Source organism: Camellia sinensis, chromosome 7 (assembly GCF_055761805.1).
Source record: "Camellia sinensis isolate YWXY chromosome 7, ASM5576180v1, whole genome shotgun sequence".
In the NCBI taxonomy this organism is placed as follows: Eukaryota; Viridiplantae; Streptophyta; class Magnoliopsida; order Ericales; family Theaceae; genus Camellia; species Camellia sinensis.
In genome coordinates, this window is record NC_138967.1 from 38,669,953 (window position 1) to 38,697,814 (window position 27,862).

Here is a 27,862-nt window from a genome sequence, read left to right on the forward strand (position 1 = left end):
AAAATAAGGGTTGAGAGGCCCGTGTTATTGTTCAACAAAAAAAAAAAAAAAAAAAAAAAAGAGGCGCGTGTGGCTACCGCATTCGGAGGCGTTTTTAAACGCCTCCCATTATAAAACGGTGTCGTTTTGCGTAATACAATACGTGGCGTTTTATAAAACGCCGTTAAATAATAAAAACAGTGACGTTCACAAAACCGTCGTTAAAAAAACGCCACCAAATCCACTTTTTCCTGTAGTGAATGGACAAAGGAAACAAGGAGAGGAGCATTCGTGCTTTATGCGTATGTTTGATTGAAGTATTAAAAGGGAATTGATTGAAAAGGGAATATGTGGGGTTTATGTACCAATTAATGTGTACACTAATTGATATACATAGTATCATTGTTTTAGAAATATTAATAGGACAAATAACAGTGTAGCGGAAGTTAGAAAAATTAATTAGAAAAAGTTATAAACATTATAAATATTCATAATAAAAATGATAATTATATTTATGTGCAATGATTTTTAAAAATTATCACTGACTCATAATTTTTTTTACTAATATGGTGTTTGATTGTGAGATAAGTGAGACAAGATTAAAGAGGGGGATAAATAGTTTCTACAAGATAATCTAATTCGATGTTTGTTTTTGCATATTACTAAATTTTGGATAATTTTAGTAATGGTATGAAGAATTCAATAGGAAAAAATAAGGGGAGTAAATAATACCATATATAGTGTACATAAAAAAAATTTAGGAGTATTTTTTTTATTTAAGGTCCTTGATATTATGATTTTATAGTATAAAGAACATCAACTATTTTCATTATGTCTAAGGTCCCTCAACATCAATCCAGAGAAATTTCAGTTCAGAGAAAATTCGATCCAGAGAAATTCTGGTCAGAGAAATTCTGGTCCAGAGAAATTCTGCCCAGAGAAATTCTGGTCCAGAGAAATTCTCTGAGTTGAAAATGTTGAGACTAGATTGATGACAATTTTGGAAAGGAAATGATTATGAAGGGCAAAGGCTGAATGCTTGTATGATGATGGGGGCAATCAAGTAATCAAACCCAACAATCAGAGAGAGAGAGAGAGAATGTATAAGCAGTTCAATTTTGACAGTTGAAAGCAAAGCACTAATCCAAAGTTCCAAACACAAACACCTCCTTTCTTGGAGAATAGGCAAAATATGCCTTCTATTACCTTGGTAGCTGAGAAAGAGAATGCTGGAAAGGAATTTAAATTGGAGAACCAAAAATTCACAAAACTGCTCGAACCACAGAAACATGCAGTTCTTCCCAGATCAGGTTGATTTGTCTTTTGGATCCTCCTCTCCAATCAGATCGTCGTAAGTAACAGGTACCCTCATTCTATCATGAACAGATGCCCGTTTCCTCTCAGCATCGGACTGCTCAAGTTGGTTTTGCACATGAGCTTTCGCCCGCCTGCTCTCAGCAACAAGTTACAAAATTCTCTGGTTTGGTTGGACTGAATTTTCTCTGGGTTGTTGGACTGAATTTTCTTTGCGTTGAACCTAGAGAAATTTGAATTTTCTCTGGGTTGGACGTGTATATAAGAACCAGTTTGTGTGTATACTTTTAAAAAACAATTTTGTAAAATTCAAGGATTTATAACAGAGGAGGAATAGTAGGTATAGCATATCAATCAACATAAGAACTGCAAATTTACAAGAGGATTTGGAAGTTTCATGAACATGCATGATAACTAGCTTTATCAATATTATCTCTCCAGAGAAATTTTGAAATTTCTCTGGATCCTTTGAATAATTTTTTAATGCAGTACCTAACCGATATAGCCACTGTATACAGATGCAGTTGAAGTTCACCAATCCAAAGACACTAGTTAGTCGCAATCTCAGAAGCATGCAAGGAGGTTTTCACACAACAAAACCAAAAAGACAGATAAATACATATATTTCTAGTTCAAAGCCCTTCAAGGTGGCTATAACCATCCATTACACTTCAAACAGCCGCAACTCAAGGAAATTGGCCATCTTCTCTATTCCCTCGGCTTCGGCATAGCCTTCTTCACAGTTTCTCTGGGTTGGTTGGTCTGAATTTTCTCTGGGTTGTTGGACTGAATTTTCTCTAGGTTCAACCCAGAGAGATTTGAATTTTCTCTGGGTTTGATGTGTATAAAAGAACCAGTTTGTGTGTATCAGAATAATCAGAGGGAGCAGGATTGACTATAGAGGTGAGTAACCTATACTCCAATGAATTGGATGAATAACCCCCTTTCCGATTCAGGTCTGAAAAAGCAGAATCCCGGGCAATAGAAACAACAGTATTCTGAGGAGGAGTCCCTCCAAGCACAGACGGAAGCATGTGATATCGCACAATCCCCTAATCTAGACAGCAGATCCTTTGACAAACTACATATTTCTGAAGGTGCAATTGTTGGCACTGCCCCTGACAACTCTAGAGAGGAAAAGGCCGATAGTATTCCCCATTCTGGGAAGAATCTGACACTTGAAACACTCTTTGGGTCTGCTTTCATGAAGGAGCTGCAATCAGCCAAAGCACTAGCTTCCATCCAAAGGGGCTTGGTTGGTTCTGCAGGAATCAATATTTCAGAACAGTAAGGGCTACCTTTTGGAATCATGGATGATACTCTCTTCCCGACTTCCACAGTTGGCGAGGGAGACGAGCTGCGAAGAGAGAGAGTTGAGTTCGTCGCAGGATTTGGAGTTGAGGAAGGAGAGCAACTGGTCAAGGGTTGGGGATTTGGAGCTAGCAGTGATCAAGCTCAGGACAACGTGGATGGAGAGGGGATGGGGTGAGGGACCTTAGACTACAAAAGAACACATTGTGGACCTAATCCATTACTAAAAGTTGGATAGGGACCTTAGACCGATTTTCCCAAAAATTTATCCAACACTAAAAAATAATTTTATCTTTTTATTTCATCCTAATCAAATATAATAGCTCACTAATTTTATTCAATTATTTATCATCCTTCATAACCCTATATATGGAAAACAGCAAAACCCATTGGAAGCAGAGACATGAAATCAAAACAGCAAACCAAAAATTAAAAAAAAAAGAAAAAATTAAAATTAAAAACAGAGAGAAGAACTGAATAATATGAGTAAATAAATAAATGAATTAAATTAAGATTTTAAAATTTTCTGTCGGAAACATAAATCATATGATACTATAAATGAATGAATTACAAAGAGAAGAACTGAATTTGAATTCTCATTTTATTATGTAAATATTTCTAACTATCCCAAGAAAAGAAAAGAAAAGAGAAAGTAGGGAAAGGGGGAGAGGAGGAGAGAGGGAGAAAGATGTTCTTTGAAAAAGGGTTGTTTTATTGGAAATGTTTGTTTGTTTGTTTTTTTTCTCCTTGAATTCATACAGTTAAAAAAAGGGAAAAAAAAAGTTTTTCTACTGCTTACTTCAGTTTATATAAGAAGGTGTAATTTTTTAAGGAACACCTGGAAACTATTAACCTCTAATAAAATTCATGATAGTCTAATGACAAAACTATTTGGGTGGAAAATGATTTTAACATCCAGCCAAAAGTTTATGCTCTTTAGAACAGAAAAATGAACATTGGATGGTCTACTGCATTTTTAGAAATTGATGCTGAAGTTGGGTTCTAATATATTGGAGAATATGGTTGTGTACATGGTCTATAGGCCATGTTTGTTTACCCGCGCGTGGGAGATCACAGCTTGTTTAGTGATGATTTGGGAAGGGGAGTAATAGTCCGAAGTAAGACCGTCAATAAGATCAGATTTAATCCTAATCTGCCCGAATCCAATCTGAAAATCTAATCCGATAATCCGAATCCGTTTAATCCGTTTATTAAACGGATTGAATACGCAAAAATCCAATCCGATCCGATAATTCAAGAATCCGATCTGATTATTAAAAATTTAAATGAAGAAAACATAAAATGAAAAAAAAAAAAAAAAAATCAAATTACATAAAATTATAGCTCAATAAATAAATAAATGGATCGGATCGGATATTCGAAATCATCAGACTCAGATTCAAATATATATAATCGGATATGAGCTAAACGGATTCGGATCGGATTCAAATTTTTCTTAATTGGATCGAATTCGGATTTTGACAGATCCGATCCATTTATAAGCCTAGTCCGAAGGACTTACTAATCCCCCCTCAGTAGGGTGTTAACGTCGCTCCTTATTTTCTTTTATGGGTACAGAACTGCTCTAGTTCAAAAAAAAAGTTCAATTTATTTTTCCTTCATGTTTTTTTATTTGATATAATTTACTCACCAAAATTCCTTTGATTGCTCTTGATGATAATAATTCATCTTGTAGAATTAAAATCAAGAAAATTGTATCAATTGTCTTGTGAAATTCTAAACTGACCAGAATATATGAATGGAGGAAGAGAGTACACAGAAATGCAAACAAACACAGAAATCACAAAAATCAGAAATCGCGAGTGAACACCGAAATCGCGACTGAGATTCAAAGAAATTGGGCCGTAATTCGAAATTAATAGCAAACAAATCAGAATAATTTGATAACTTATGCTGATGGAAGACCTAAATATACGAGGAGCAGATTTGTTGAGTAAGAACACAAATTGCAGAGTATTCACAGGACAGTTCTTATAAAACCCCAACCTTCTAATACTGTAGAACTCTCCAGAATAGATCTTTTTTCTTTAGATAGACTTCAAAATAGACTTTGATTTAAGTATTAAGGTCATGTTTTTTTTTTTTTGGGGGGGATATAATTTGCCCTTATTTATATTAAATAGATAAATACATGAATAATTTACAATCACACTGAAATTTATTTAAAATATAAATTACTTTCTATAATTTTGAAAATTATATCTCAATTTCTAATTGCATAACAAATTATCTTTTTATTTATAAATCATTAAATCAATTAATAATTTTAATGATATCAAAAGTATAAATTTTTTTTTTTTTTTTTGGTTGCATAGTAGACAACAATTAAAAATTATGACTTTATAATTTTTATAATTACTGAGAATAATTAATGAGGCCGCTTTTTTTTATTTTGTTTTGTTTTGTTGTGTATGTGAAACGGTTCGTGGGCGCAGCGCTAGCCCAATGTTGAGCAATTTTCATACACAGCTTTTTTTTTTTTTTTGGAACTGAATTTTCATACACACCTTACAATGAGAATAATAAACAGTAAAATAGGGAAAAAAATCATGGGCAATTGTGGAAGATGAAAATACAAGCCATCAACCCTCCGGCAATTCTTGTGTATATAGATATAGATATGTCACTTCATATTGCCTATGTGCCAAATCCACAATGACTCTGTTTGGTAAGACTTATTTTCAACTTATTTCAATTTTTAACTTAATTTAAACTATTTTAATGTATTTGATTCAACTTAACAATACAGCTTATAACTATTTGTAAGTCAAAAATCAACTTATGTTCACAGTTATAAGGTATAATTACTTTCTCACAATTCTACCAAACAAAGCCAATGCAAAAGCCATTTTAGCAAAACTGCATACAAGCCTCATGTGCTTCCTTCATTGTAAGGCACAAAACTCAGAAATAAATAAGCAAGGTGGAAAATCCATCAACATCATTGACAACAAAACATCCGAAATATACGAAAATAATCACATCCAAAAAGCTCTGAATATTGAAGCTGGTCACAGGACAAACCGAGTAAAACTCATTAATTTCAGGCTCAAGGGAATTATTGATCAACACTGCCACAATTCTCTACGGAAAAAATTTCTCTTAAACATATCTATTACTACAAGTACAGTTTTGTCCCACATCATCTTCAATGGGAGTTTGTGATCCCTCTTCTTCTGTCTATATCCCTAGCATCTAATTCCAAGTCGAGTTCAGTACCGCATAAGTATTTTTTGTAAAAAAGATTTCCTTTTTTAAATTATTCCATTGACTCCCCAAAATTTGTCAGAACACTCCTAGAAATGTGGCTACAGAGAAAATCAGAAACAGTGCTCCACCCAAGTAGCCAACCTGATTGAAAATTTCGGTTAGTCATAGAATGAATTCCCAACTTCTTTAAACAGGGAAAGAAATTTGTTACTCAGAAGACCATGTGGGGCGGAGGGTGGATTGAGTTTCAGAGAATTTCACTCTTACCAGTTTTTCAGAGATGAAATTGGCCAGAAATGCTCCCCCAACAATGGCAATTGATGTTGCAATAAGATGTCCAACAATTGCCCCGCTTGCCACGCCCCAAGGAGACTGAAAAAAAGAAAAAAAAAAAAGAGCAAATAAAAGTTTGCCATGGTTAGAAGATGAAAGTCGTTTGTTTAAGTAGAAATTTTAGAAAATTTGCACCTGAGCAGCACCAAGGGCAATTGTTGCTAGCATCGAGCGATCTCCCCATTCCTAGAAGCCATAACAATACAGTAAAATTGGAATGTGTGCTTTAGGAAGAACTCTTTAACACTTGGAGAATCCAAATGAAGTTGCTTAGATGGTAATAAGGATAGTTGCATATGACATTCGGATTCAACTCCACCATAAGTGTAGATATTTATTTTTGGGTAAATTATATTATTGGTCTCTCTAGTTTGAGAAAATTTCACTTTGGTCCCCATACTTTCAATTTTATCAATTAAAACCGACATTTCCAATTTCATTTCAATTTGATACCTTCGTCAGTTGCCCTAACATTTTAGGCAAAAAAACAATGTGTGCAACTAAATGGACCAAAGTGGAATTCCAAAGAAACTATAGGGACCACTAGTGTAAATTATTTATTTTTCTTTCTTCTGTGGGAATCACTAAATTTCCCACGTGAGTTGCAAGTGGCATTTTTCTGTCCAAAATGCTAATGACAACTGATAGAGGGACCACATTAAAACATAATTGGAAGTGTAGAGTTTAAATTGATGAAATTGAAATTACGGGGACCAAAGTGAAAGTTCATTCAAACTAGAAGGACCAACGGTGTAATTTACCCTTTATTTTTCAATGGGGTGCGGGAAAAGAAGCATGGAAATGCAATCTACATAATTGTACCATTATCATATAAGAAAATGCTGACTTGTTGCCAAGAAACTGAAGACATAACAGAACCTTAGTTTATGGATAAAATGAAAACAAAAGTCTCCACTCTCGATTGCAAAAATGTTTGACGATTGCAACAAAATTTGGAGAATTGAACAAAAGAAATAATTGTACATTATTCTGAATGTTTGAAAACCAATGGAAAATCAAGCAGAAATCTTGTGAGGACGAAGAATTTTGCTGCAAATAAGGAGATGGAGATGCTTACAGCAAAAAATACGAGGCTGAATGACTCCCACAAAATTTCAAGCGGATTTAAGAGTCGTTTTGACACCTGTGGACATCACATAGAGCAGTTCTGATTAGTTTGGATACTGCCCAAATGCAGAGAGAGAGAGAGTCTTTTGGAAAGGATGTTGCACACGCATACGTCATATTTTGAACAAAAGAAATGAATAATAACGCATCTACATACCGGAGTGTCTTTAAACTCATGGAAAAAGAAGAATCTTATTCCCGAATAAAGCCTTACAAAAGGAACCCAATGCATTTTAATATTTTACCTTTTCCTTTACAAGCTCCTCTGCTTCAACGTATTCACCAAGTTCGGGGATGTTCTTATCACCAGCTGCCTTTGATGGAAGGTCCCACGCATCTTTTATTGATTTGAGGCCAAAGAACATTAAAAGAGTTACTGCTGCATATTCTCCAATGGGTAAGGCTGTTCATAAGACCACACAACACAATGATTAAAGAACAGAATTTCTTATACAAAAATGGATTTTAGGCAGATATACGAGCCCAAAGTTATCATATCTCAAACATGGAACACATCAGAGGATTTTCAGATCTATATAACCACCCGCCACATATCACAATAATAGCTTTTGAACTTGGTCAAGAGACATTGGCTTACTTAACCCTCGTGAAAGTCAACGTAAATGAGAATCTGCAAGTTGGATAATAAGACAGAGCTATTTACCCTAACTGCAGTATTTAATGTAAAAATAGTAAAAAAACCATGATAGTCCCCTCTCTTGTTCATCTTTGCTATCTTGAAGCTCTGTCAGATTGCCCCTCGGGAATAAACTCAACGCTTGAGATTTTGTTACATGGTTTCTTGCTAGAAAGCCAAAACTCCTGTAGTTCTAGGCTATACTTTTAAACAACAGGTTCAGCAATTTCTCTTAAATCCATAACCAACTATGCCAGTCCATAATGAGATATCATTCATCAGACAAGATGTGCGTGACCATATCAACTTGAGGCAAATGGTGAAACATGCCACAAGTATGGGATATGGGATATGCACATCTTGTTTGATGAATTATATCTCATTATGGACTGAGTGTCAGACACATCCCATGCCCATACTTGTGGCATGTTACTGTTAAGTTATGAATTGTCCCAAAAGCTTAATCTTTTAGAAAATGGGCCCAACAATGTATATTAAGCTATCCATCACTCTTCCTCACGTTTAACCCCATCTTGCACATGGAGATACAAACATCCATAGATAGAGAGAAAAAAGAATACCAAAGCAATTTTTAAAAACCGGACCAGACCGGCCAGTTCAACCGGTTAACCCATCGACCAGTCCAGATACACCTCAGAACCGTTTTATTTTTAAAATAAGCCTTTTTTAGAGAACCCGAATAAACCCACAGTTAAACCGGTCAGCTGTGCAACCAAGTGCCGTTGAAGCAAATTGGCCAGACCATTGAGCACTCAAACAAGCTTGTGCTTGGCGTGGAAAAAGTGTATTTGCTGAAAATCAAACACGGAACCTCAAGTTGGAGAAGCTTCCTTGTTTCCACTAGGCCACAATCCCTCCTTGTTATTATATAGTCAATATATATTATTTATTGTTAGAATCTATTTACTCTTAAACACTAGCATGACTAACAGTTTTATAAACAATATTAATATAAAAATATATGTATAAACATATATGTTAGAATGTCTATGTCTATGCCTATGTTATTTATTTGTGTTAAGGATATTACAGTCATTTAGTTATATTGTATTTAGTTTAAATATTTTCTGATGGTTTAGGTTTATTATATGAGCCTAACACTTACGTTCAATACAGTTTCGCTTCTTCTCTTTGTTCTTCCCTCTTCTCTTTAACCCTAGTCTAAGTTTTCCATACTTGTGCACTTCAACTTGGTATCAGAGCACTGATTCGACCTTGCCAATCTGATCATCAGACTATTGAGATTTTTTTGAGGTGACAACGACGTGTTGACATCATATTCCGTACGATAATGTCAGTGTGACATTAGATTCTGTATGGGCAAGGTTCACCCTTCTTGGTCATCTCTCCCTCCTGATGTCCATGGTGATTTTTGTGGAATTTTTTTGGCACCATCTAATGTGAGTTTTCTATTTTTGAATATTTTTTGTGTTCTTGGTGGGCATTTTTTGATCTGTGCAAAAACTACTTACCCAGCAGTTTTTGGGTGTTGAAATCCTCTCCTAGGGGGCTGAAATTACCCTAGGAGTCTTTGCTTGAGCGTATTTTGCATCTGGGTTGCTGATTTGTTGTTTTTTCTGCTACTCCCTGTTCAACTCTTCCCATTGTCTTGCTGCTAAGTTGGTTTTTTGTGTTGAAATTCATTCCTTGGGAGCCGAAACTGATATAAGACTCCTTATTTCAGTTTGTTTTGCATTTGTGTTACTGGTTGTTGGATATTTTCGCTGCTCTAGTCTCGGTTGTGTTGTTTCCTTGGTGATTTTGGATATTTTTGCCATATCTGTGTTCCCTGGTTGCTTACTACTTCTATTTTGGGTATTATGGCTGAGGACAAACCTGTTCCCAAATCCTCTATGATTAAGGATGATGAGTTACCTAAGTCCATTACCACAAAGAAATTAAATGGTTTGAATTATCTCGCTTGGGCGCATGCTGTTAAGATTTTTTTGTGGCAAAAAGAAGTCGCGGTACCTTACTGAACTTCCACTTGCTGAGGATGATAAAAGCTATGATGATTGGTTAAGTGAGGATTTGTGTGTTATGGGTTGGTTGTGACACAGTTCGGAACCTCATGTTGCCACTACAGTGGAATTTTATGACACCTCTAAGGACATTTGGGACTCCCTTGATGATTCATTTTCCAATCAAAGTAATGTTTCTTGTGTTTATGAGTTGTATGAGCAGATTTTTGCTACCCGACAATCTGGCCTCCCTCTTCTTGAATATTACAGTGGCCTTAAGACCATGTGGGATCAATTATTGCAACACCAACCTTTTACTAATGATTTGACTTAACAAAAGAAATATTGAGAGGAGTTTATGATGACATCCTTGCTTTTAGGCTTAGATTCTGATCTACGGGGTTTTCAAAGATTAGATTATCACCGGTGAGACTTTACCTTCTACTGATAATGCCTATTCTCGGTTGTTGCGTTCTTTACTGGAATAAGGTTCTTCCACATTTGGTTCCTCTCATCCTTTATCCACTAACTTTACCTTCTGCTGATAATGCCTATTCTCAGTTGTTGCGTTCTTCACTGGGATAAGGTTCTTCCACATTTGGTTCCTCTCATCCCTTGTCTACTTCGGCTTTGATCACTAGCAGTGGTAACCATGGGCCTACTCGGGGTAGTTTTCATGGTAGCTTGAGTTCTCGTGGATCTATTGGTTGACGTGGTTCTCGCGGTGGACATTATTCTCATAGATCTCGTGGTGGTGGTCGTGGCACTGGTTATGTGTCCCGTGGTGATTGGAAGTGTACTCATTGTGGTTATGTGGGTCACTCTAAACCCTTGTGTTGGCAGAAATATGGTAAACCTGATCATGTGAATTAGGCTATGGATGCTCCGTCCTCTCAATCAACTTATTTTCCCTCTAGTTCAAGTGATTCCCCAGATTAATCTCATAATGCCCTCACCACTAAGATTAGCGAGCTTACTGAGATAGCTAATTCTCTTCGTATCGCACTTCCTTCATCCTCTACTGCTAGCTCAGGTAATATTGCATGTATAGCTCAATCTCCCCAACCTTGGCTTCTAGACTCTGGAGTTAGTTCTCATATTTCTGGTAATTCCTTTCTTTTTCATTCTCTTCGTCCGGTTACCAGATATATTATACTCGCTGATAGCTCTTCTCGACCTGTTAATGGCCAGGGCACTCTTCAGCCCACTTCATCTCTCTTTACCCTCTAGTCTCTATGTTAACTCCTTTCCTTTTAATTTGCTTTCTATTAGTCAATTAAATCAAGCTCTAAATTGCTCGGTAACCTTTTCTCCTCCCTCTTCATGTGTTTTACAGGACTTCCGGACCAAGAAGATGATTGGTTTGGGGCATAAGAATGATGACTTATATTTCTTGGACACTGCTAGCTCTCCTACTCCTAGTTCTACTGTTTTGAGTGCTACCGTGTCTCCCTTACAATGGCATTTCCATCTCGGTCATCCATCCTTGGCCAAGCTTAAGTTAGTTATTCCTAGTTTAAGTCCTATGTCTGAACTTGAATGTGAAGCATGTCAGCTTGGCAAGCATCACCGTAGTTCCTTTTCTAGTCATAGTATTAGTTGTGTCTGCGTCTTTTGATGTAGTCCATATAGATATATGGGGTCCTTCTCACACTCCTACTATTAATGATTTTTTTTTTTTATCTTGTTATTTTCGTGGATGATTATTCTAGGATGACTTGGTTGTTTTTACTATGGCAGCGGTCTGACTTGCCCCAAATAATGTCTAAGTTTTATAATGAACTTTTTAGCCAATTTGGGAAACATATTAAGATATTTCAGTCTGATAATGCCTTAGAATATATGCAGTTTGTTGTGAATAATTTTTGTAATGGTATTATACATTAAACTAGTTGTGCTCATATGTCCCAACAAAATGGTATTGCCGAACAGAAACACCGCCATTTGTTAGATGTTGCTCGGACCTTAATGTTTAACATGCATGTTCCCAAACAGTTTTAGGTTGATGTTGTGCTTGCTACCCGTTCTCTTATTAACCGAATGCCCTCTGCTATTTTACAAACCAGTCACCCTTCTCTCACTTATACCCTAATTATGCCCCATTTCCTCTTCCTCCTCATGTTTTTGGTTGTGCGCCCTTTGTTCATATCCTTGATCCGGGGCTAGATAAGTTATCTCCCCGTGCTCGCAAATGTGTTTTTTTAGGTTATTTGCATACACAAAAAGATTATCGTTGTTATCATCTTGAGTCTCCGTTCTTTGTTAGTGCCGATGTTATCTTTTTTGATTCCACCTCCTCCTTTTCCTCGTCTGGTCAGCCGTTGTCGGATGATCTTATCTCTCGTCGTGAGAGGGAGCCATCTTTTTCCACTCCTACACTTCCAGTGCCCTTTGTTCCCCCGTCCTCTTCTATTGGTTTAGATTCTTCTCCGTCATCTCCTCTACAGGTGTATCAACGATCCCAAGCTCGTCGCGTGGTTTCTTATGGCTCGGCTGCTTCATCTTCTTTGTCAGAGGTTCCTGTCCCTCTATCTGTGCCATCTACTGATGATTTACCTATTGCATTGCCCCAAGGTAAAAGTACTTGTACTCAGCACCCTATTTCAAATTTTGTTTCTTATGCTCGTCTTTTCCCTAGCTTTCACTCCTTTGCATGTAACCTGTCTTGTCTTTCTATTCCCTCTTCTTGTTAGCAGGCTATGTCCATATCGAGTTGGAAACATGCTATGGATGAGGAGATGAGTGCTCTTCATCAAAATCAGACTTCAAAACTTACACCTCTACCTTCTGGGAAACCTACTGTTGGCTGTAGTTGGATTTATACTATTAGATACCTTCCTGATGGTACTGTTGAGCGGCTTAAATCCCATTTGGCCAAAGGTTACACTCAAACCTATGACATTGATTATCTGGAGACCTTTTCCCCTGTGGCTTGCCTTAATTTTGTTCGGATTCTACTCTCTGTTGTTGTTAGTCAATCTTGGCCTTTATATCAGCTTGATATAAAAAATGTCTTTCTTCATAGCGGTCTCACCGAGGTCTATATGGATCAACCTCCTACTATATTTGTGAGAATATTAGGTTATGGTAGTATATATATTTTGTATATATTAGGGATTGAGCATATATTTTTGTTTCCTTTTTCAGTTTTAGGGTTTTAATTGTTATACATACCGATGTATTCTTGTATCAAAAAGATAATTGAATATACAGATTATTATTCAAAAATCTTACAAGGTATCGGAGTTGTCTCTGAGCCCAAACCCTAGAAGTTGTCTGAGTCATGACTCTCTCTGCGTGCATTCGGTTCGATCGAAGTCACATGTGCATCTCGCATCTTCTCAAGCTCCTCATCTGCTTCGTGCTTTGTGCCTCCTCTAGAATCACGATCACGATCTCTGGTTTTTCTCTCTCCAGCATCGCGACTTCTCCTTCTCTCTGGTTCGAAGATTCTCTACACGATCTTTGCAATCTAGTTGGTTCGAAATCGCGAACCCTAGTTTTGCGATTGCCTCTAGTTTGCAAAGCTCTACGTCATGACATCTTTTCTCTCCTCTCTGACTCGCGATTGTCTTGGTCTTCTCTAGTTTTCTCTCTCTGGATTCGTGGTCTGCTCTTGGTTAAATCTGGTTATTGTGTTTTATTATATATTCTGTTTGAAGCTCCATATCTCTTGATATGTCAGTCTGCTCACAGAAATTTCTAAATATTCTGTTTTAACCCCATATATTACAATGTGGGACACTAAAATCCAAGCCATCAAATGCAAACTCACTGGTGATAATTATGCCTATTGGGCTAGTGTTATGAAGAATTTTCTTCTTGGTCAGAAAAAATAGAATTGTGTTTCTGGTTCTGTTCCTTGTCCATCGGACCCGAAAAAGGTAGGATATTTGACTTCCTATGATACTTGGGATTGTGATAATGCCCAAGTTTTGACCTGATTTCATAATTCTGTGGATGACCGTATTGGAATGATGTTTTCCAAATATAGTATTGCCAAGGAAGTGTGGGATTATTTACTGGATGTTTATCAGCAATCCAACTTTGCCAAGCAATATGAGTTGGAAATAGCTATTCAGAGTGTTCGTCGACAGGATTAGACAATTCAGGATTTCTATATTGAGATGATAGGTCTCTAGGATCAGTTGGCTCTCATAGAACCACCTAGCCTTAAGGTACTAGACGCTTATATTGAGTTTCGAGAGCAGGGTCATTTAGTGCAGTTCTTAACGGCTCACTCCCCTCAGTATAAGGCTATTCGTGGTAGCATCCTTCACCGATCTCCTCTTCCCTCTGTGGATACTATTGTTCATGAGCTCCTCTCTGAGGAAACCCGTCTTAAGACGGCTAGTGAGACTCTGCCTCCTTGACTCCTGTTAAGCCTCCCTTGTTATCGACCCCACCTCCTCATCAGTTTCAGGCCACTGTGAAGCCCAAGATGGGGCCATTAGGTCTAGATGAGTGTGCTTCTTGCCATCAGAGGAGTCATTGGAAGTCCCATTATCCCAAGAAGGGATGTCAGCCTACCCCATCTTCTCAGTCATCTCGAACCCAGTTTCACGGTCCTGCTCTAAGTACTTTCCGACCTCCTACTTCTTATATTGCATCTGCCCCGGCTCTAGATCTTGACTTGAGTTCTTTGAGTGCTCAGATTACTCAACTTTAGCATCTCTTGTCCACCTCTCAGCCAGCCTCATCTACCTCCGCTCTTACCTCTCTTCATTCAGGTTTGCTTGGGTTCTCTTCAAGTATCTCTTCTTCTATCTAACTTTTTGACTCTAGTACTTCTCATCATATGACTCCTTCCTTACTCTAAAACTATATCCCCCCCCTCTCCTATTACCGTTAATACTGCTAATGGGTCTAGTATGTCTGTTTTATCTATTGGGTCTGTCTTACCCTCTGCCATGTCTGCTATTACTATTCCCTCTATTCTTTATGTTTCTTAACTATCTGTCAGTTTATTATCTATCAATCAACTTGATACTTCTGGTTTTGATGTCATATTTTCCTCTTCTATCTGTTGTGTACAAGATTGGGTGTCCAAAAAATAGATTGGAACCGGCCGTAGAGTTGAAATCTTTGTGGTAGAAAGCTTAAATCTCCCTCTATCCACATCCCCAATTGCACTTTTCTCATTTCAGTTAGATTCTCAGTCGAGTCAGTTTTATTTATGGCATTCTCGCCTAGGTCATTTGTCTATTGACTGCTTACGGTCTTTAGCTCAATTAGGATTGTTGGGTAAAGTTTTTTCTAGTCAAATTGATGAATGTCGGGCTGTAAGCTTGCCAAAATGACAACTTTACCATTTAATAAAAGTACTATTTCTGTTTCTTCTTTTCCTCTTATGTATACCGATGTCTGGGGACCCTCTCTTGTTCTCACTAAAGCGGGTTCTATTTATTACGTGTCTTTTGTTGATGATTGCACCAGTTATACTTGGGTTTATCTTATGACTCATAAATCTGACTTTTACAAAATATACCGCACCTTTCAGTCTATGATCACTACAAAGTTTGGAGCTACCATTAAATTGTTACGGTCTGACTGGGTGGGGAATATTTTAAAACTGAGTTCTGTGAGTATTTGGCCAATTTAGGTACCATTCACCAAACTTTTTTTTACTAATACACCTAACCAAAATGGTCGCACTAAGCGTAAACACCGTCATCTCCTTAAGACAGCTAGGTCTCTCCTTCTCTCTGCCTCTATTCGGGCCTCGTTTTGGGGTGAAACAGTCCTCACTACTGCTTTTCTTCTAAATCATATGCCTACTCTCATACTCTCTGGTTGTTCTCCTTATGAGGCTCTGTTCTCCCAACCTCCCAAAAATTACTCCCCCCTGCGTGTTTTTAGGTCTACTTATTTTGTTCTTCTTCCTCGTAAAGATCGGACTAAACTTAGTGCCCGATCTATTCTATGTGTCTTTTTAGGCTACAGTCTTACCCAGAAAAGCTATCGTTGTTATGACCTTGTTTCTTGTTGCTTTTATGTCTCCCACCATGTTGCCTTTCTCAAACGTCTGTCTTACTTTCAGTTTCCTCTTATCACTACTCCAGTTTCTAAAGAGAATTTGATTCACATTGATTTATTTCCTTCTGAGGTCCCTCCAAATGAGCACATCTCTACTATTTCCCATGAGCATGTTCCCTCTACCACCCCTCCTGCTGAGTCTCTCTCCACCGATTCCCATGAGTTTGTTTCCTCTTCTCCTTCCCCTCCTGCTCCATCTCCGTCTCCTCCTCCTTTGTTAGTCTATTCTCGTCGCAAGATTCTCCCTCCACCAGTTGTCTCTACCTCTACTGCCAATCCTCCTACCTCTGACGACTCTGATCTTGCTAGCCATAAGTATCCCCTTCGCATTCGTAAATAGGTAGTCAAACTTAGTTTTGCTAAAATATGTTTTTCTCTATCATACTATTCCTTTTTGTCTGCTATTCAGACTTTTTTAGAATCCCAGTCTTACAAGAAGGCTTGTCAGGATCCTAATTGGATTCGAGCTATGGAGGATGAGTTATCTGTCTTGCAGAAGACTATTACTTGGGAGCTAGTTCCTTTACCCATTGGCAAGAATCTGGTTGGTTGTAAATGGGTCTATAAAGTAAAGACTCATTCTAATGGTTCTCTCGAGCGCTACAAAGCTCACCTGGTTGCGAAAAGTTTTTCACAGGAGTATGGTATTGACTATGAAGAGACATTTGCCCCTGTTGCCAAGATAACTGTTGTCTGTACTTTGATCTTTGTCGTTGTTGTTCGTCATTGACCTCTTTATCAGATAGATGTTAAGAATACTTTTCTTAATGGCCATCTCACTGAGGAGGTATATATGTGTCCTCCCCCCAGCCTTCATCATTCGTCTAGACAAGTTTGTCATCTTCGGCGTGCTCTATATGGTTTGAAGCAATCTCCTTGTGCTTGATATGATCGTTTTCAAATAGCTGTTATTGAGCTTGGATTTCATCCTCGTGCTCATAACTCTGCTTTGTTTCTCCTTCTCATATTTGCTAATTTTGTTGCCTTATTATTGTATGTGGATGATATGATCATAATTGGCTCGGACTCTTTTATTATCTCTACGGTCAAGCAGCATCTCTTTCGTACCTTTGAAATGAAGGATTTGGGACCATTGCGGTATTTTCTTGGTATTGAGGTAACTTCTTCTCCTAAGGGTACTTTCTGTCTCAGGCCAAGTATGCCAATGAGGTTATTCATCGTGTCAGTCTTACTGACACTAAGATTTCTGATACCCCCATTGAGCTTAACGTGAAACTCAACACTACTGATAGTATTCTTTTGGATGATCCTACATTATATCGAAAACTTGTGGGTTGCTCAATCTATCTAACAGTTACTCGTCCTAACCTTACCTATGCTGTTAATGTGATTAGCCAGTTTGTTTCTGCTCCTCGCTCTACACATTAGGCTGCATTGGTTCAGATTCTTCGCTATCTTCGAGATACTATATTTCAGGGTTTACTATTGTCCTTTACCTCCTCTCTAGACTTGGTGGCCTATGCTGATTCTGATTGGGCTGGTGATGTTACTAATTGCAAGTCCACATCTGGTTTTTGTATGTTTCTTGGCGATTCTTTGATCTCTTGGAAAAGTAATAAACAAACTATTGTTGCTCGCTCTACTGCTGAAGCTAAGTACCATGCTATGGCTCATGCTACTACTAAGATTGTTTAGCTTCGTTATGTCTTATCTGATTTGGGTGTCTCTTAGTCTTCTCCGACCTCCTTCTACTGTGACAACTGCAGTGCTACTCAGATTGCCCATAACACTGTCTTCCATGAGCAAACGAAGTACATTAAGATTGATTGTCACTTTATTTGTCAACATCTGCAGTCTGACTCTATCTCGCTTCCTTTCGTCTCTTCGACTGTATAACTTGCTGAATTCTTTACCAAGACTCACACCACTGCTTGGTTTCAATTTCTTCTTGGCAAACTCACTGTTTTCTACTAAAACACCTTGAGTTTGAGCAGGGGTGTGAGAATATTAGGTTTTCCGTATATATGGTAGTATATATATTCTGTATATATTAGAGATTGAGCATATATTTTTGTTTTCTTTTTCAGTTCTAGGGTTTGGATTATTATATATACCAATGTATTCTTGTATCAAAAAGACAATTGAATATACAAATTATTATTCATAAACCTTACAATATTATCCCTGGTAGTGAGCATCTGGTTTGTCAGTTACGAAAGGCTTTATATAGTCTCAAGCAATCTCCTCATGCTTGGTTTGATCGCTTCAGTACAGTTGTGCTTGCATATGGGTTTCTCATCGTTCCACTTCTGATCACTCTGTTTTTGTTCGCAACTCATCTACTAAGGTTATTGTTCTCATTGTCTATGTGGACGACATCATCATCTCTGGCAGTGACTCCATCGGTATTGCTAATTTGAAACTTTATTTGGGTACACACTTTAAGACTTGGGTCATCTGCAATATCTTCTTGGAATTGAGATTGCTCGCTCCTCTCGAGATTTATTTCTTTCGCAATGTAAGTATGTTCTTGATCTTCTTTTTGAGACTAGTCTCCTTGGCACTCGTCCTAATGATACTCCTATTAACTCCTCGATCAAACTTATGGTGAGAATGGAGAGTTGTTTCCTGATATTGGTCGGTATTGTCGTTTAGTTGGGAAGTTGATTTATCTTACTGTCACTCGTCGGAATATTACTTACGCATTTTATGCATGCTCCCCGTCAACTCCATTTTGATGTTGTGTGTTGTATCTGGCATTATCTTAAACGTGCTCCCGGTCAAGGTTTATTTTATCTTCCTCCTTCCTTGACTGTCATTGGCTTTAGTGATGCTGATTGGGCCGATAGTCGGACTAACCGTCGTTTTACATTTGGATATTGCCCCTTTGTTGGAGGGTAATCTTGTTACCTAGTGTAGCAAGAAACAACCCGCTGTTGCTCATTTGAGTGCTGCGGCCGAGCACCGTGCCATGGCTCATACCGCCTCCGCGATGTTATTCTTCACTTCTGCAGGATTTTGGTATTCATGTTCCTACTCCTATGAACATGTACTATGATAATCAAGCTACTATTTTCATTACTAATAACCCCGTGTTTCATGAATGTACGAAGCATATTGAAGTTGATTATCATTTTATTTGGGATTTGTTGCGTAAACAACTTGTGACACCACATGTTTGCTTTGATGATCAATTGGGTGATATACTCACCAAGCCCTTGCTCATTCTTCATTTCAGTGTCTCTGCCAAGCTGAGCATGTTCAATCTCTATGCTCCAGCTTGAAAGGGAGTGTTAGAATGTCTATGTCTATGTTATTTATTTGTGTTAAGGGTATTACAGTCATTTGGTTATATTGTATTTAGTATAAATATTTTTGATGGTTTAGGTTTATTATATGAGCCTAACACATGCGTTCAATAAAGTTCTGCATCTTCACTTTGTTCTTCCCTCTTTCTCTTTAACCCTAATCTAAGTTTTTCATACTTTTGCACTTCAACTATATGTTTATGTAAATATATATGACCTAAAATACAACCATATTGAGAGTCGTATGATAATATAACGATTATGCCAGCTTCGGCTTTTGTTTAAATTTGATATATATATATATATATATCTTTATTAGATTTTTTTCAAACATCATACATAATTATTTATATATGTATCTTAAAATTTAAATAAATGTATCTTAATTCTTATATTATTATTAAGTCTTATTTTAATATATTTATAAAATAATTATGACGTCACGGTTTGATTCTGATTCGACCCAATGGTTGAACTGGTGACCTCTCCACAAAGATCCCTTTTTCGGTTTGCTAGCCGGTCCGGTTTTTAAAACATTGTACCAAAGAGAGAAGAAAGAATGCAAATGTGAACCAAATGCAAAAGGAGAGACTTGAGAATCCAAGACCTTTCCCAACCTAAGCTCTAATATCCTGTTAACTTACCAATTGTCTCAAAAGCTTAAGGTTACGTTTGGTAGAGTTTTAGAATTATGATTTGATAATAGAGCTGCATTTTGAGTTTGTGAGTTTTAGAATTATGATTTGAGTGTGGAAAATTTGTTTGGTTATGAGTTTTGAAAAGAGTTTTGAATTGAGTTTGAATTGGGTGATGTGACGTATGATATTTGTTTCAAAAATTTACAACTCATAACCAAACACACATTCCAAAATTCTATTCAAAGCTCATAAAAAATTCAAAAAATATCTCCAAAATATATTTTTATTTAAAATATAAAAATAACAGGTGCCACAAAAAAAAAAAAAAAAAAAATTTGAACACTGTTCAGGTCAACCGACCAGACATCCGAGGGGATGTCCAGGAGGATGACTGGGTAGATTCAAAATTCAAAAATCCTCTACTTTTTAGCATGGAGAACACGAAAGAGAGAGAGTAGCCAAACAAGAAAGAGAAATATGTTTTGAAATGTGTGGTGAAATCACAATTCCAAAACTCAATCCAAACAATGCATGCAAATGTAGGGGTGGAATTAAGTTTTCAAAGCTGCACCAAACACAACCTAAGTTTTTACGAAATGGGCCCAACAATGTATATCATGTGATTCAAAAAGCATCCAAGACCCAAAAAGTTCATGTAACACAAAATATTGGTTAAGAGTTGAATTGGATTAGTCATATTGTAGAAAATGATTAGAAAAAAGAATGGCAAGCAAAGGGTGTACAATTCAAGATTAATGTGTTACAAGAATGAAGAGCAAAGACAAAATGATGCTAGTTGAGTACGCTACAATGGGGATGGCAAGCTATTATCTAACAATGGCCGAGTCCTTGACATTGCCAACAAACAAAGACTAGTGCATCCAATCTGAGACAATTGTGACAAGACTTTGTCTAGCTTGAGTTCAATTAGTTTATCAATCAACATATCTCAACAAAACTGTTAGTCAAAACATTGGGTTCGTATGATGTATTTCTTTGGAAGCAAGAAAAACAAAATATAGCATAATATAGCATTAGTCTTAAATCTTCAGTACGATATTTGGTCACATTGCCATTCACTTTAAGTTGTTATCAAGCATCAAAACATTTTTTTTCCAAATAGTGTGCTAAAATTATGACTTACTTGTCTGAAACTGCGCAGGCACCGAATGAAATATCCGTCCTATTATGACCGACAAGACTGTCATAAGTGAAAGAGCACCCATGGACCCCAGAAGAACCTAGTCAAGGATCCAGCAGCTTGTAAGGAAAACTAATTTTCCAAGTAAAACATTTAAATTGCCTTCTTATGCGTCCGTTATTAAAAAACATATGCTATACAAACATCATTACTTTAAATTCCAGTATCAAAAGATTAGTGCAAATAATATAATGTTCAGAAATGCAGGAAGCCCCTCAATAAAAGTAGTGTATACAAAGAATTGGAACATTTTTGTAAATGAAGAATGGACAAGAGTCATCCCAGACATGACTTCAAGTGTATGCTAGATAAGCAGCTGATCAAAATAAAGTGTATGCTTGATAGGCAGGTAGATATATCTCTACGGGGAATCTTTAGAATTATTGTAGTTACAGAATGACAATTATTTTTTCTAAGTTTTGACCCTGAGAAGTTGGGGGCAGATTTCATTTTAGCCCATTGTGGTTTGGCTCATGTCCGGATGACCCCTTGTCATTTGGAAATAAGCAATAGCCCCGTATGGTTATGGTCTGTGAACCAAAGTGCACAGTTAACTTCCAACTTCCAACCGATGTCCCTATCCATTTGCTTCCTAGCTTGAATCCAATAGCTTTGCTTTAGCGTAGAAGGGGCTTGCTTTCCTTCCTCTAAAGGACGGGGCTATCCAGAGAGTTACTTACTCACAAGCATTAGAGTTATAAGAAGAGCTCAGCTAGTCTACTAACTTCTTTTATTAGCATAGAGTAAAGAACTATATAAGACTATCCCCTAATAGTGTACCCTATTCTTTTCTTGTGAGAAAGCATTTTGAAATCGGTACACATATGAATAACGGTTTAGAATGAATTGATGTTCTCGCTTTAATCAAGAAACTGTAACGGATCTCTACTGAAAGATCTGTTTGATAGTAAACCTAGAGTTTCGTCAATCTATTGGCACTTATCTGTAGAAAGAAAGCTTGTTAACAAGAGAAGATAAGGAGGGGGCTTTAACAAGTCTCGATAAGACAACTTAATCAAGCCTTCTGTTCAATATTTGATATCTGTAGTTTAGCGAGTTTTGTTGTCAACTGTATCAGTAGTGAATCAACTGAAGTATTGAAGTTGTATTATTGCCCTTGTTAGCAGCGAATCTGGAATCGGAACTATTTAAAGGAATTAAAGATGCAATCGGTCAACGGTCGTGTCTCGTACTGTATCGGTCTCAACTGTCTCAATCTTTTCTCTTCTGTCTTCCATAGGGAGAGACTAAGTTTTGACCCTGAGAAGTTGGGGCAAATTTCATTTTAGCCCATTGTGGTTTGGCTCATGTCCGGATGACCCCTTGTCATTTGGAAATAAGCAATAGCCCCCTTATGGTCTGTGAACCAAAGTGCACAGTTAACTTCCAACTTCCATTAATGATACCCGTAAAATTACCCAGATACCCTCATCTTCTTCCTCTAAACTCATATATATACGTGTTATATGTATATCACCTGTAAGTTTACGGGTTCACCTCCCTCCCTTGTCACCATCACTTCCCCACCGCCACCCCCAAAGTGCCCTATGCTCACCCCATTCCAACTTCCCCCCATCAGCTCACTGCCCCACCTCCACACACTTCCTCACCCTTTACCAAAGTCACTTGCAGATTTGGTACCTTAGCCAAGATAAGTAATTTTATGTGTAAATAATCAATCTAGGAAGCATAGATAACTATTGGTGGCTTCCACAGGTGGGGGAGTGGGCAGTGCACTGTACAGGGGAGGGGAGTGTAGTTTTGGTTTGTGGGTTCTAGTTTGTGTTAAGGGGGTGAGCTGCTGCCATGGTTGCTCTGGTGTCTGTGCTGGGGTTTAGGGGGCGGAGGATGGTGACTGATGATTGGCAGGTAGGTGGCCATGTGTGTGGTGTTGGCAAAGCTAGAGGAAGAAAAGGAAGGCAAGATGAAATAAAATTGCATTTTTTTTAAAAAAATTCGAAAATGTATTAGGGGTAATTTAGTCTTAAAAATGACTTACTCTCTCTCTATATAGGCACCAGGTTTCATCTTTTATTGTTTGGGTTTCCATTCTAGGGAAAATTATCTGCTAACTTTCACATATATACATCGACACATACATACACACACACACAAAGTAAACAAAAGAAACTCTCAATTGAAGGAGTGAGTTCCAAAGATAATTTAACAGTCCACAATAAACGTTCACAACGCGCGTGCGCACACACACACACAGAGTAATATATAAAGAAAATTGTCAGGATATGATACATACCAGCCCTTTCTCATACTGCATGGCCAAGAGTGCAGCAATGAAAAATGTCTGTTAATAAAGAGGAAGCATTACTTATACTATCATTTCAATAAGAAAATACTAAAAGATGCTTTCTAAAAATTGAAAGTGGGCAAAATTACATCTGATCATTCAAATTGAGCAGTAGGATTGGTGTTATGAACAGAACAATAAAAAGAATAATTGAGTACAAAAGATTTGTGTGTGTGTGTGTGTTGTGAGTATAATATAGGCATTCTACACAAGCCTTCTCCGTATTTGGAGATACCAACGTTCATATCATCTTCTATAAAATGAAAAAGGAGTAGAGGCTAATATTAGTTTAAAAATTTAGAGAACATGGTCATAAGGAATAAGTAGGTACAAAAATAATAGTCTTCCTAAGCAGTTGTCCTTCTCTAGCCTCCGAACTAGATATCTAGAAAGATTAGATCCTAAACCTGACTGGAACAAATGATAAAGCGAAAAAGAGTAAACCTACGTCCACAGATACTACTAGTGATGGTCTAGTGTATCCTTGTTCAATATTCATGTTGTAGTTGTTAAGAGGCTTGAAAAGTTGCAAGGAGAGTTATTGTTGGGTGATATAGGGGAGGATTTTAAATATCACTTAGTGGATTAGGATAGTTTGTACCCCGTTGAGGAGGAGGGGTTTGGGGATTCAGAGACTTGTCATTTTCAATCAAGCTCCTTTGGAAAAGTGGCTTTGGAGCTATGTTTGCAAGAGAGACAGATTTTGGAAAAGTGTGGTCAAGACAAAATATGGATTTATGTGGGGAGATCGGTTCACTGTGGAGGTTTCCATGTCTCATATTAAGGGGCTATGGAAAGGATCTGAGCAAGGTGGAATGATTTTTCGAAATTGCGGTTTTGGAGGCAATTGTGGTGTGGAGAGGCATGGAGGTTTCTATCAGTGATTACCTTAGAAAAGAAGGTAATCAAGTCGTTTGAAATCTTTCCTTAGAAAAGAAGGTAATCAAGTCGTTTGAAATCTTTCTTTCAAAAGGGAGCTGAATGATCGGGTTGTGGGGGAATTGGTGGATCTTCTCGGGCACTTGTATCTATTCCCTACATTGGTGGGGAATGTACGGTAGACAAGATGGAAATATGAAAGTTTTGAGGTGAAGGCTTTTCATGAAGCCTTGAGAGGTCAAGCATGAATCTTCCATTCCTAGGAAAGGGGTTTGGGGAACTAAGGCTCCAACAAAGGTGCCTTTTTTTGTGGTTGGTCGTGCATGGTAAGATTTTCACTATTGATAACTTGATTATGAGGGAAGTTCATATCAATTGGTGCTACATTTGCAAGAAGGGTGGTGATTCAATCAACCATCTTTTTTATTATGGGGTTACGGTCTTTGATTCAGCTCTAAAGGGAGCTTGACTTTGAGAATGGCTTATATTTAAAAAATAATAAAAATAAAAAAAGACAATAAACATTTACTCTTTTTTCTGTTATAGTTACCTTGTCACCAATTTCAGAAACAAATATCAATGAGAATGCAGCAGTGAAGCCTGACTTCGCAATTGCTGCTAAAATTGCTGAAGGTCCTCCTTTCACAAAGGCAATCAATGAATATACAAAAGCACATCCAAATAGCACAGAGGCCAGAGAGAGAAGGTATGGAATTCGATTAGGAGGTTTCCCACTGCCAAATCATAAAAGATGCATAGATCAGTTTGCACTCAATCAAGGATGCTCACTACAGTCAATTGGCTATTTATAGTGCAATAATTTACATGACATAATTATTCAACAAGAAAAACACAAGTGAAAAACATGATCCTAACTGTTAAGGATCCTGAAAATCAAGCACGAAAAAAAAAAAAAAAAAAAGGCAAGTTTCATACTCTGCCATCAACTAGAACTTTAACCTCATCCAAAGTAACTCAGAACAATAACTTTGACTGAACTAATTGTTTTAAGTTCTTGATAGGACAAATATTATCTGTTGCTCTATGGATGATTTATGCTCAAGTAATTTACAGGCATAAAAGGGCCCAAGTATATATTGTTTATATGTTTAGTATTGCCATGTTTCTGTAATGTTTCTTAGTTTCTATGAGAGGAGAATAAAGACATACTGGGAGAGTCACTTTTAACTATAAAACAAGATAATTGCAGTTCCCTACTTCCTTGTCATGCAAGCAGATGATACATTGTAGCTTCCCATAATTTGTATGATACATAATTCATATAACTTGCCTACCACCAATACAAGTCTGAGTTCCACACATCGCACAATCTCATTCACAATCACAACTCAAAAAAATAATAACATTCACAATAATAGCACATCACAAGTTCATTTGACATGATACAACTTACATTTTAGATGAACTGTCACTTTGTGCATCATTGACAAAGATTTTTTGGTTGTCATTTTCCTCCCTCCCTCCATAGCCCGCAGATCCAACACCGACATTAGATGCCTGTGCTCTGATAGTGTCGCACACAGATTTCAACCTTGATAGTTCTCTACATCTTACTAAACATAAGTCAGCAAATAAGTATTTGTTGCTCTGTGAGTCATATTTAATGATAATGTACAACTGCAAATGCCAAGAGGATGAAATTAAATGTCTATGAAAGGTAAATATCTCAATGCACAGGTGTCACAAAATTAGATCAAGCTCTTTTCTAGTAACAGCTTCAGTACATGAAGGAATCATCACCCAACTGAATATATCAACACCTCATCAGAGTTAGCTTGGTCCTGCTGTATGAATTGATAGTTTTGAACTATTAATAAAACGAACATACGGGAAATTTAATACAATTAAAGCTCCTTCTCATACAAGGCAATTTTAGAAATGAATTGGATGCTTCCTGTGCACCTGGATATTAGTGTCAATCTTGATATGAGTAAAGACATCCTACTAAACCATATCCCCCAGCATCACAGTTCCTTAATTCTCACACCCTACTTGCAAAAGAATCCAAAATCAACACAGATACTGTTCACAGCACCTAGAACAGTCTGCGAATAGTCCTATAAATCCTTTCTCTTCAATCCCAAACCTTTATCTTTTTATTACTCCATACAAACCCTTAAACCCTTCATTTTACCTCCCATCCAGCATTTGAAAAACAATGAAAATTTGCTCCAATACCCTACTTTTCCGCTGCTATACATTTGTTTTGGGCTCATTACTACTAGAAGAGAGATCACCAAACTTGTCCTATATCACCTTTATAAACCCCAAGGGGTTGGCCAGTGGCAAAGACTTGAGGACTAAATCCAAGGTCCCAAGTTCGAGTCACTCCAAGGGACCACTGAAGGTTTGCTCGGTCATTACACTGAAGGTTTGCTCGGTCATTAACTTAGTCGAGGTGCAAGCACACTGGCCTAGACACACAGTCATTCAAAAAAATCACCCTCATAATTTTAGTAGTTCCTCCAAACTCATCTCTACCCAGATAATTCAAATACAACAAAAACTCATCCACATTGAGCAATCAAAAACAGTGACCAAAAACTCTGAAACACCAAGAACAAGTTAATGTAGTCTACTACTGTTTAACAAGTAAACTAACTCAAACTAAACTGCTGCTCAATACTTGAGTAGCTCAAACGCTCAAATCATTTAATTTTTGTTAATTTCCTTGAAGACCCACCTAAAGGGGATTAAATTCACAACCAAGAGAGTTAAAAATTTTCATGGGTCATTGAATTCCCATTCTTTCCCATCTTTTTTGATATCTGGGAAAGTCAAAGAAGAATAACAGATTGGAGAATATTGGAGAACTTACATGAAGGGGAAGTTGAGATGGCTCTTCTGGAAATTATGGTATAGCAAGGTACCAAAGCCAACAATGGAAGCTTTCCTCTTGAAATTGTGGAAGGTGTTTGAAGAACCATCCCTTTCATTTTTCTTCTACTTAAAAAATTCCTTAAAAATTCATATCCTACATTCAATTTCAAAACCCTAAACCTAATTTGGAGCAGAACCAAAACCCTGCTGATTCAGAATTTGAGAGTTGAGTGAGGAGTGAGAAGTGAGAACCAAACTGGGTTTGCCCCCTCTCTCTCTCTCTCTCTCTCTCTATCTTGGTTGCTAAATTTTCTCTGCAGGCGCTGGGGGACTCTTGAAGCGACCACGTGTCTATGTGGCAGAAGAGGCAGATAACTTGCTTTTGCCAAGGCAGTTAGTTATAGTTTTATTACAAAATAAAAACAGAAAACAGAAAATTAAATAAAATAATTACAAAGTGGTGTTTGGTAATATTTATAGTTTACTATTTTAACTTACAAAAAATAGTAAATAGGTTTATGTTTAGGGTTATTTATATAGAGATTTTTTAAATTATTGAAAAGTATTACTTTAATATATATTCTTAAATTAAGAATACAGACGAATCCCTTAAACTATTGAGAAGTATCAGTTTGCTCTTAAATTATAAAAACATACAAATAAACCTTCATAAACTATAGTTGTGTTTCATTTTGACTCGTTTCGTTAAGGAGTTTAATTTGTACCTTTTTATAATTTAGGAAATTCATTTGTACGTTTTTATAGTTTAGGAAATAAA

At 37.1% G+C, this 27,862-nt stretch overlaps 1 protein-coding gene across 2 annotated transcripts; it reads right to left on the minus strand.

Annotated features, from left to right (window-relative positions):
* Positions 1-5,590: 5,590 nt before the first annotated feature.
* On the minus strand, positions 5,591-27,532 carry LOC114259979 (protein PAM71-homolog, chloroplastic). 2 transcript variants are annotated; one of them, XM_028200015.2, is made up of 10 exons: positions 27,083-27,532; positions 25,658-25,817; positions 24,794-24,977; positions 23,314-23,361; positions 21,003-21,099; positions 7,542-7,699; positions 7,247-7,312; positions 6,304-6,354; positions 6,103-6,207; positions 5,591-5,976 (listed from the first exon to the last, which is right to left on the minus strand). In XM_028200015.2, exons 1-10 carry the CDS (start codon positions 27,198-27,200, stop codon positions 5,911-5,913), a joined length of 1,053 nt encoding a protein of 350 aa, XP_028055816.1. In that variant the 5' UTR covers positions 27,201-27,532; the 3' UTR covers positions 5,591-5,910. The 2 variants fall into 2 exon arrangements, with proteins under 2 accessions (XP_028055816.1, XP_028055817.1); XM_028200016.2 differs by lacking the exon at positions 7,247-7,312 and having other exon boundaries at positions 27,083-27,491.
* Between the last annotated feature and the right edge of the window lie 330 nt (positions 27,533-27,862).

What these genes read in the sequence shown, in the direction of transcription:
- LOC114259979 (XM_028200015.2), bottom strand. Translation starts at nt 27,200, where the DNA reads ATGAAAGGGATGGTTCTTCAAACACCTTCCACAATTTCAAGAGGAAAG. An exon ending in AGGAGCTTGTAAAGGAAAAG is followed by an intron (nt 7,313 to 7,541) that starts GTAAAATATTAA and finishes TGATGTCCACAG; the next exon opens with GTGTCAAAACGACTCTTAAA. An exon ending in TTGCCCTTGGTGCTGCTCAG is followed by an intron (nt 6,208 to 6,303) that starts GTGCAAATTTTC and finishes TCTTTTTTTCAG; the next exon opens with TCTCCTTGGGGCGTGGCAAG.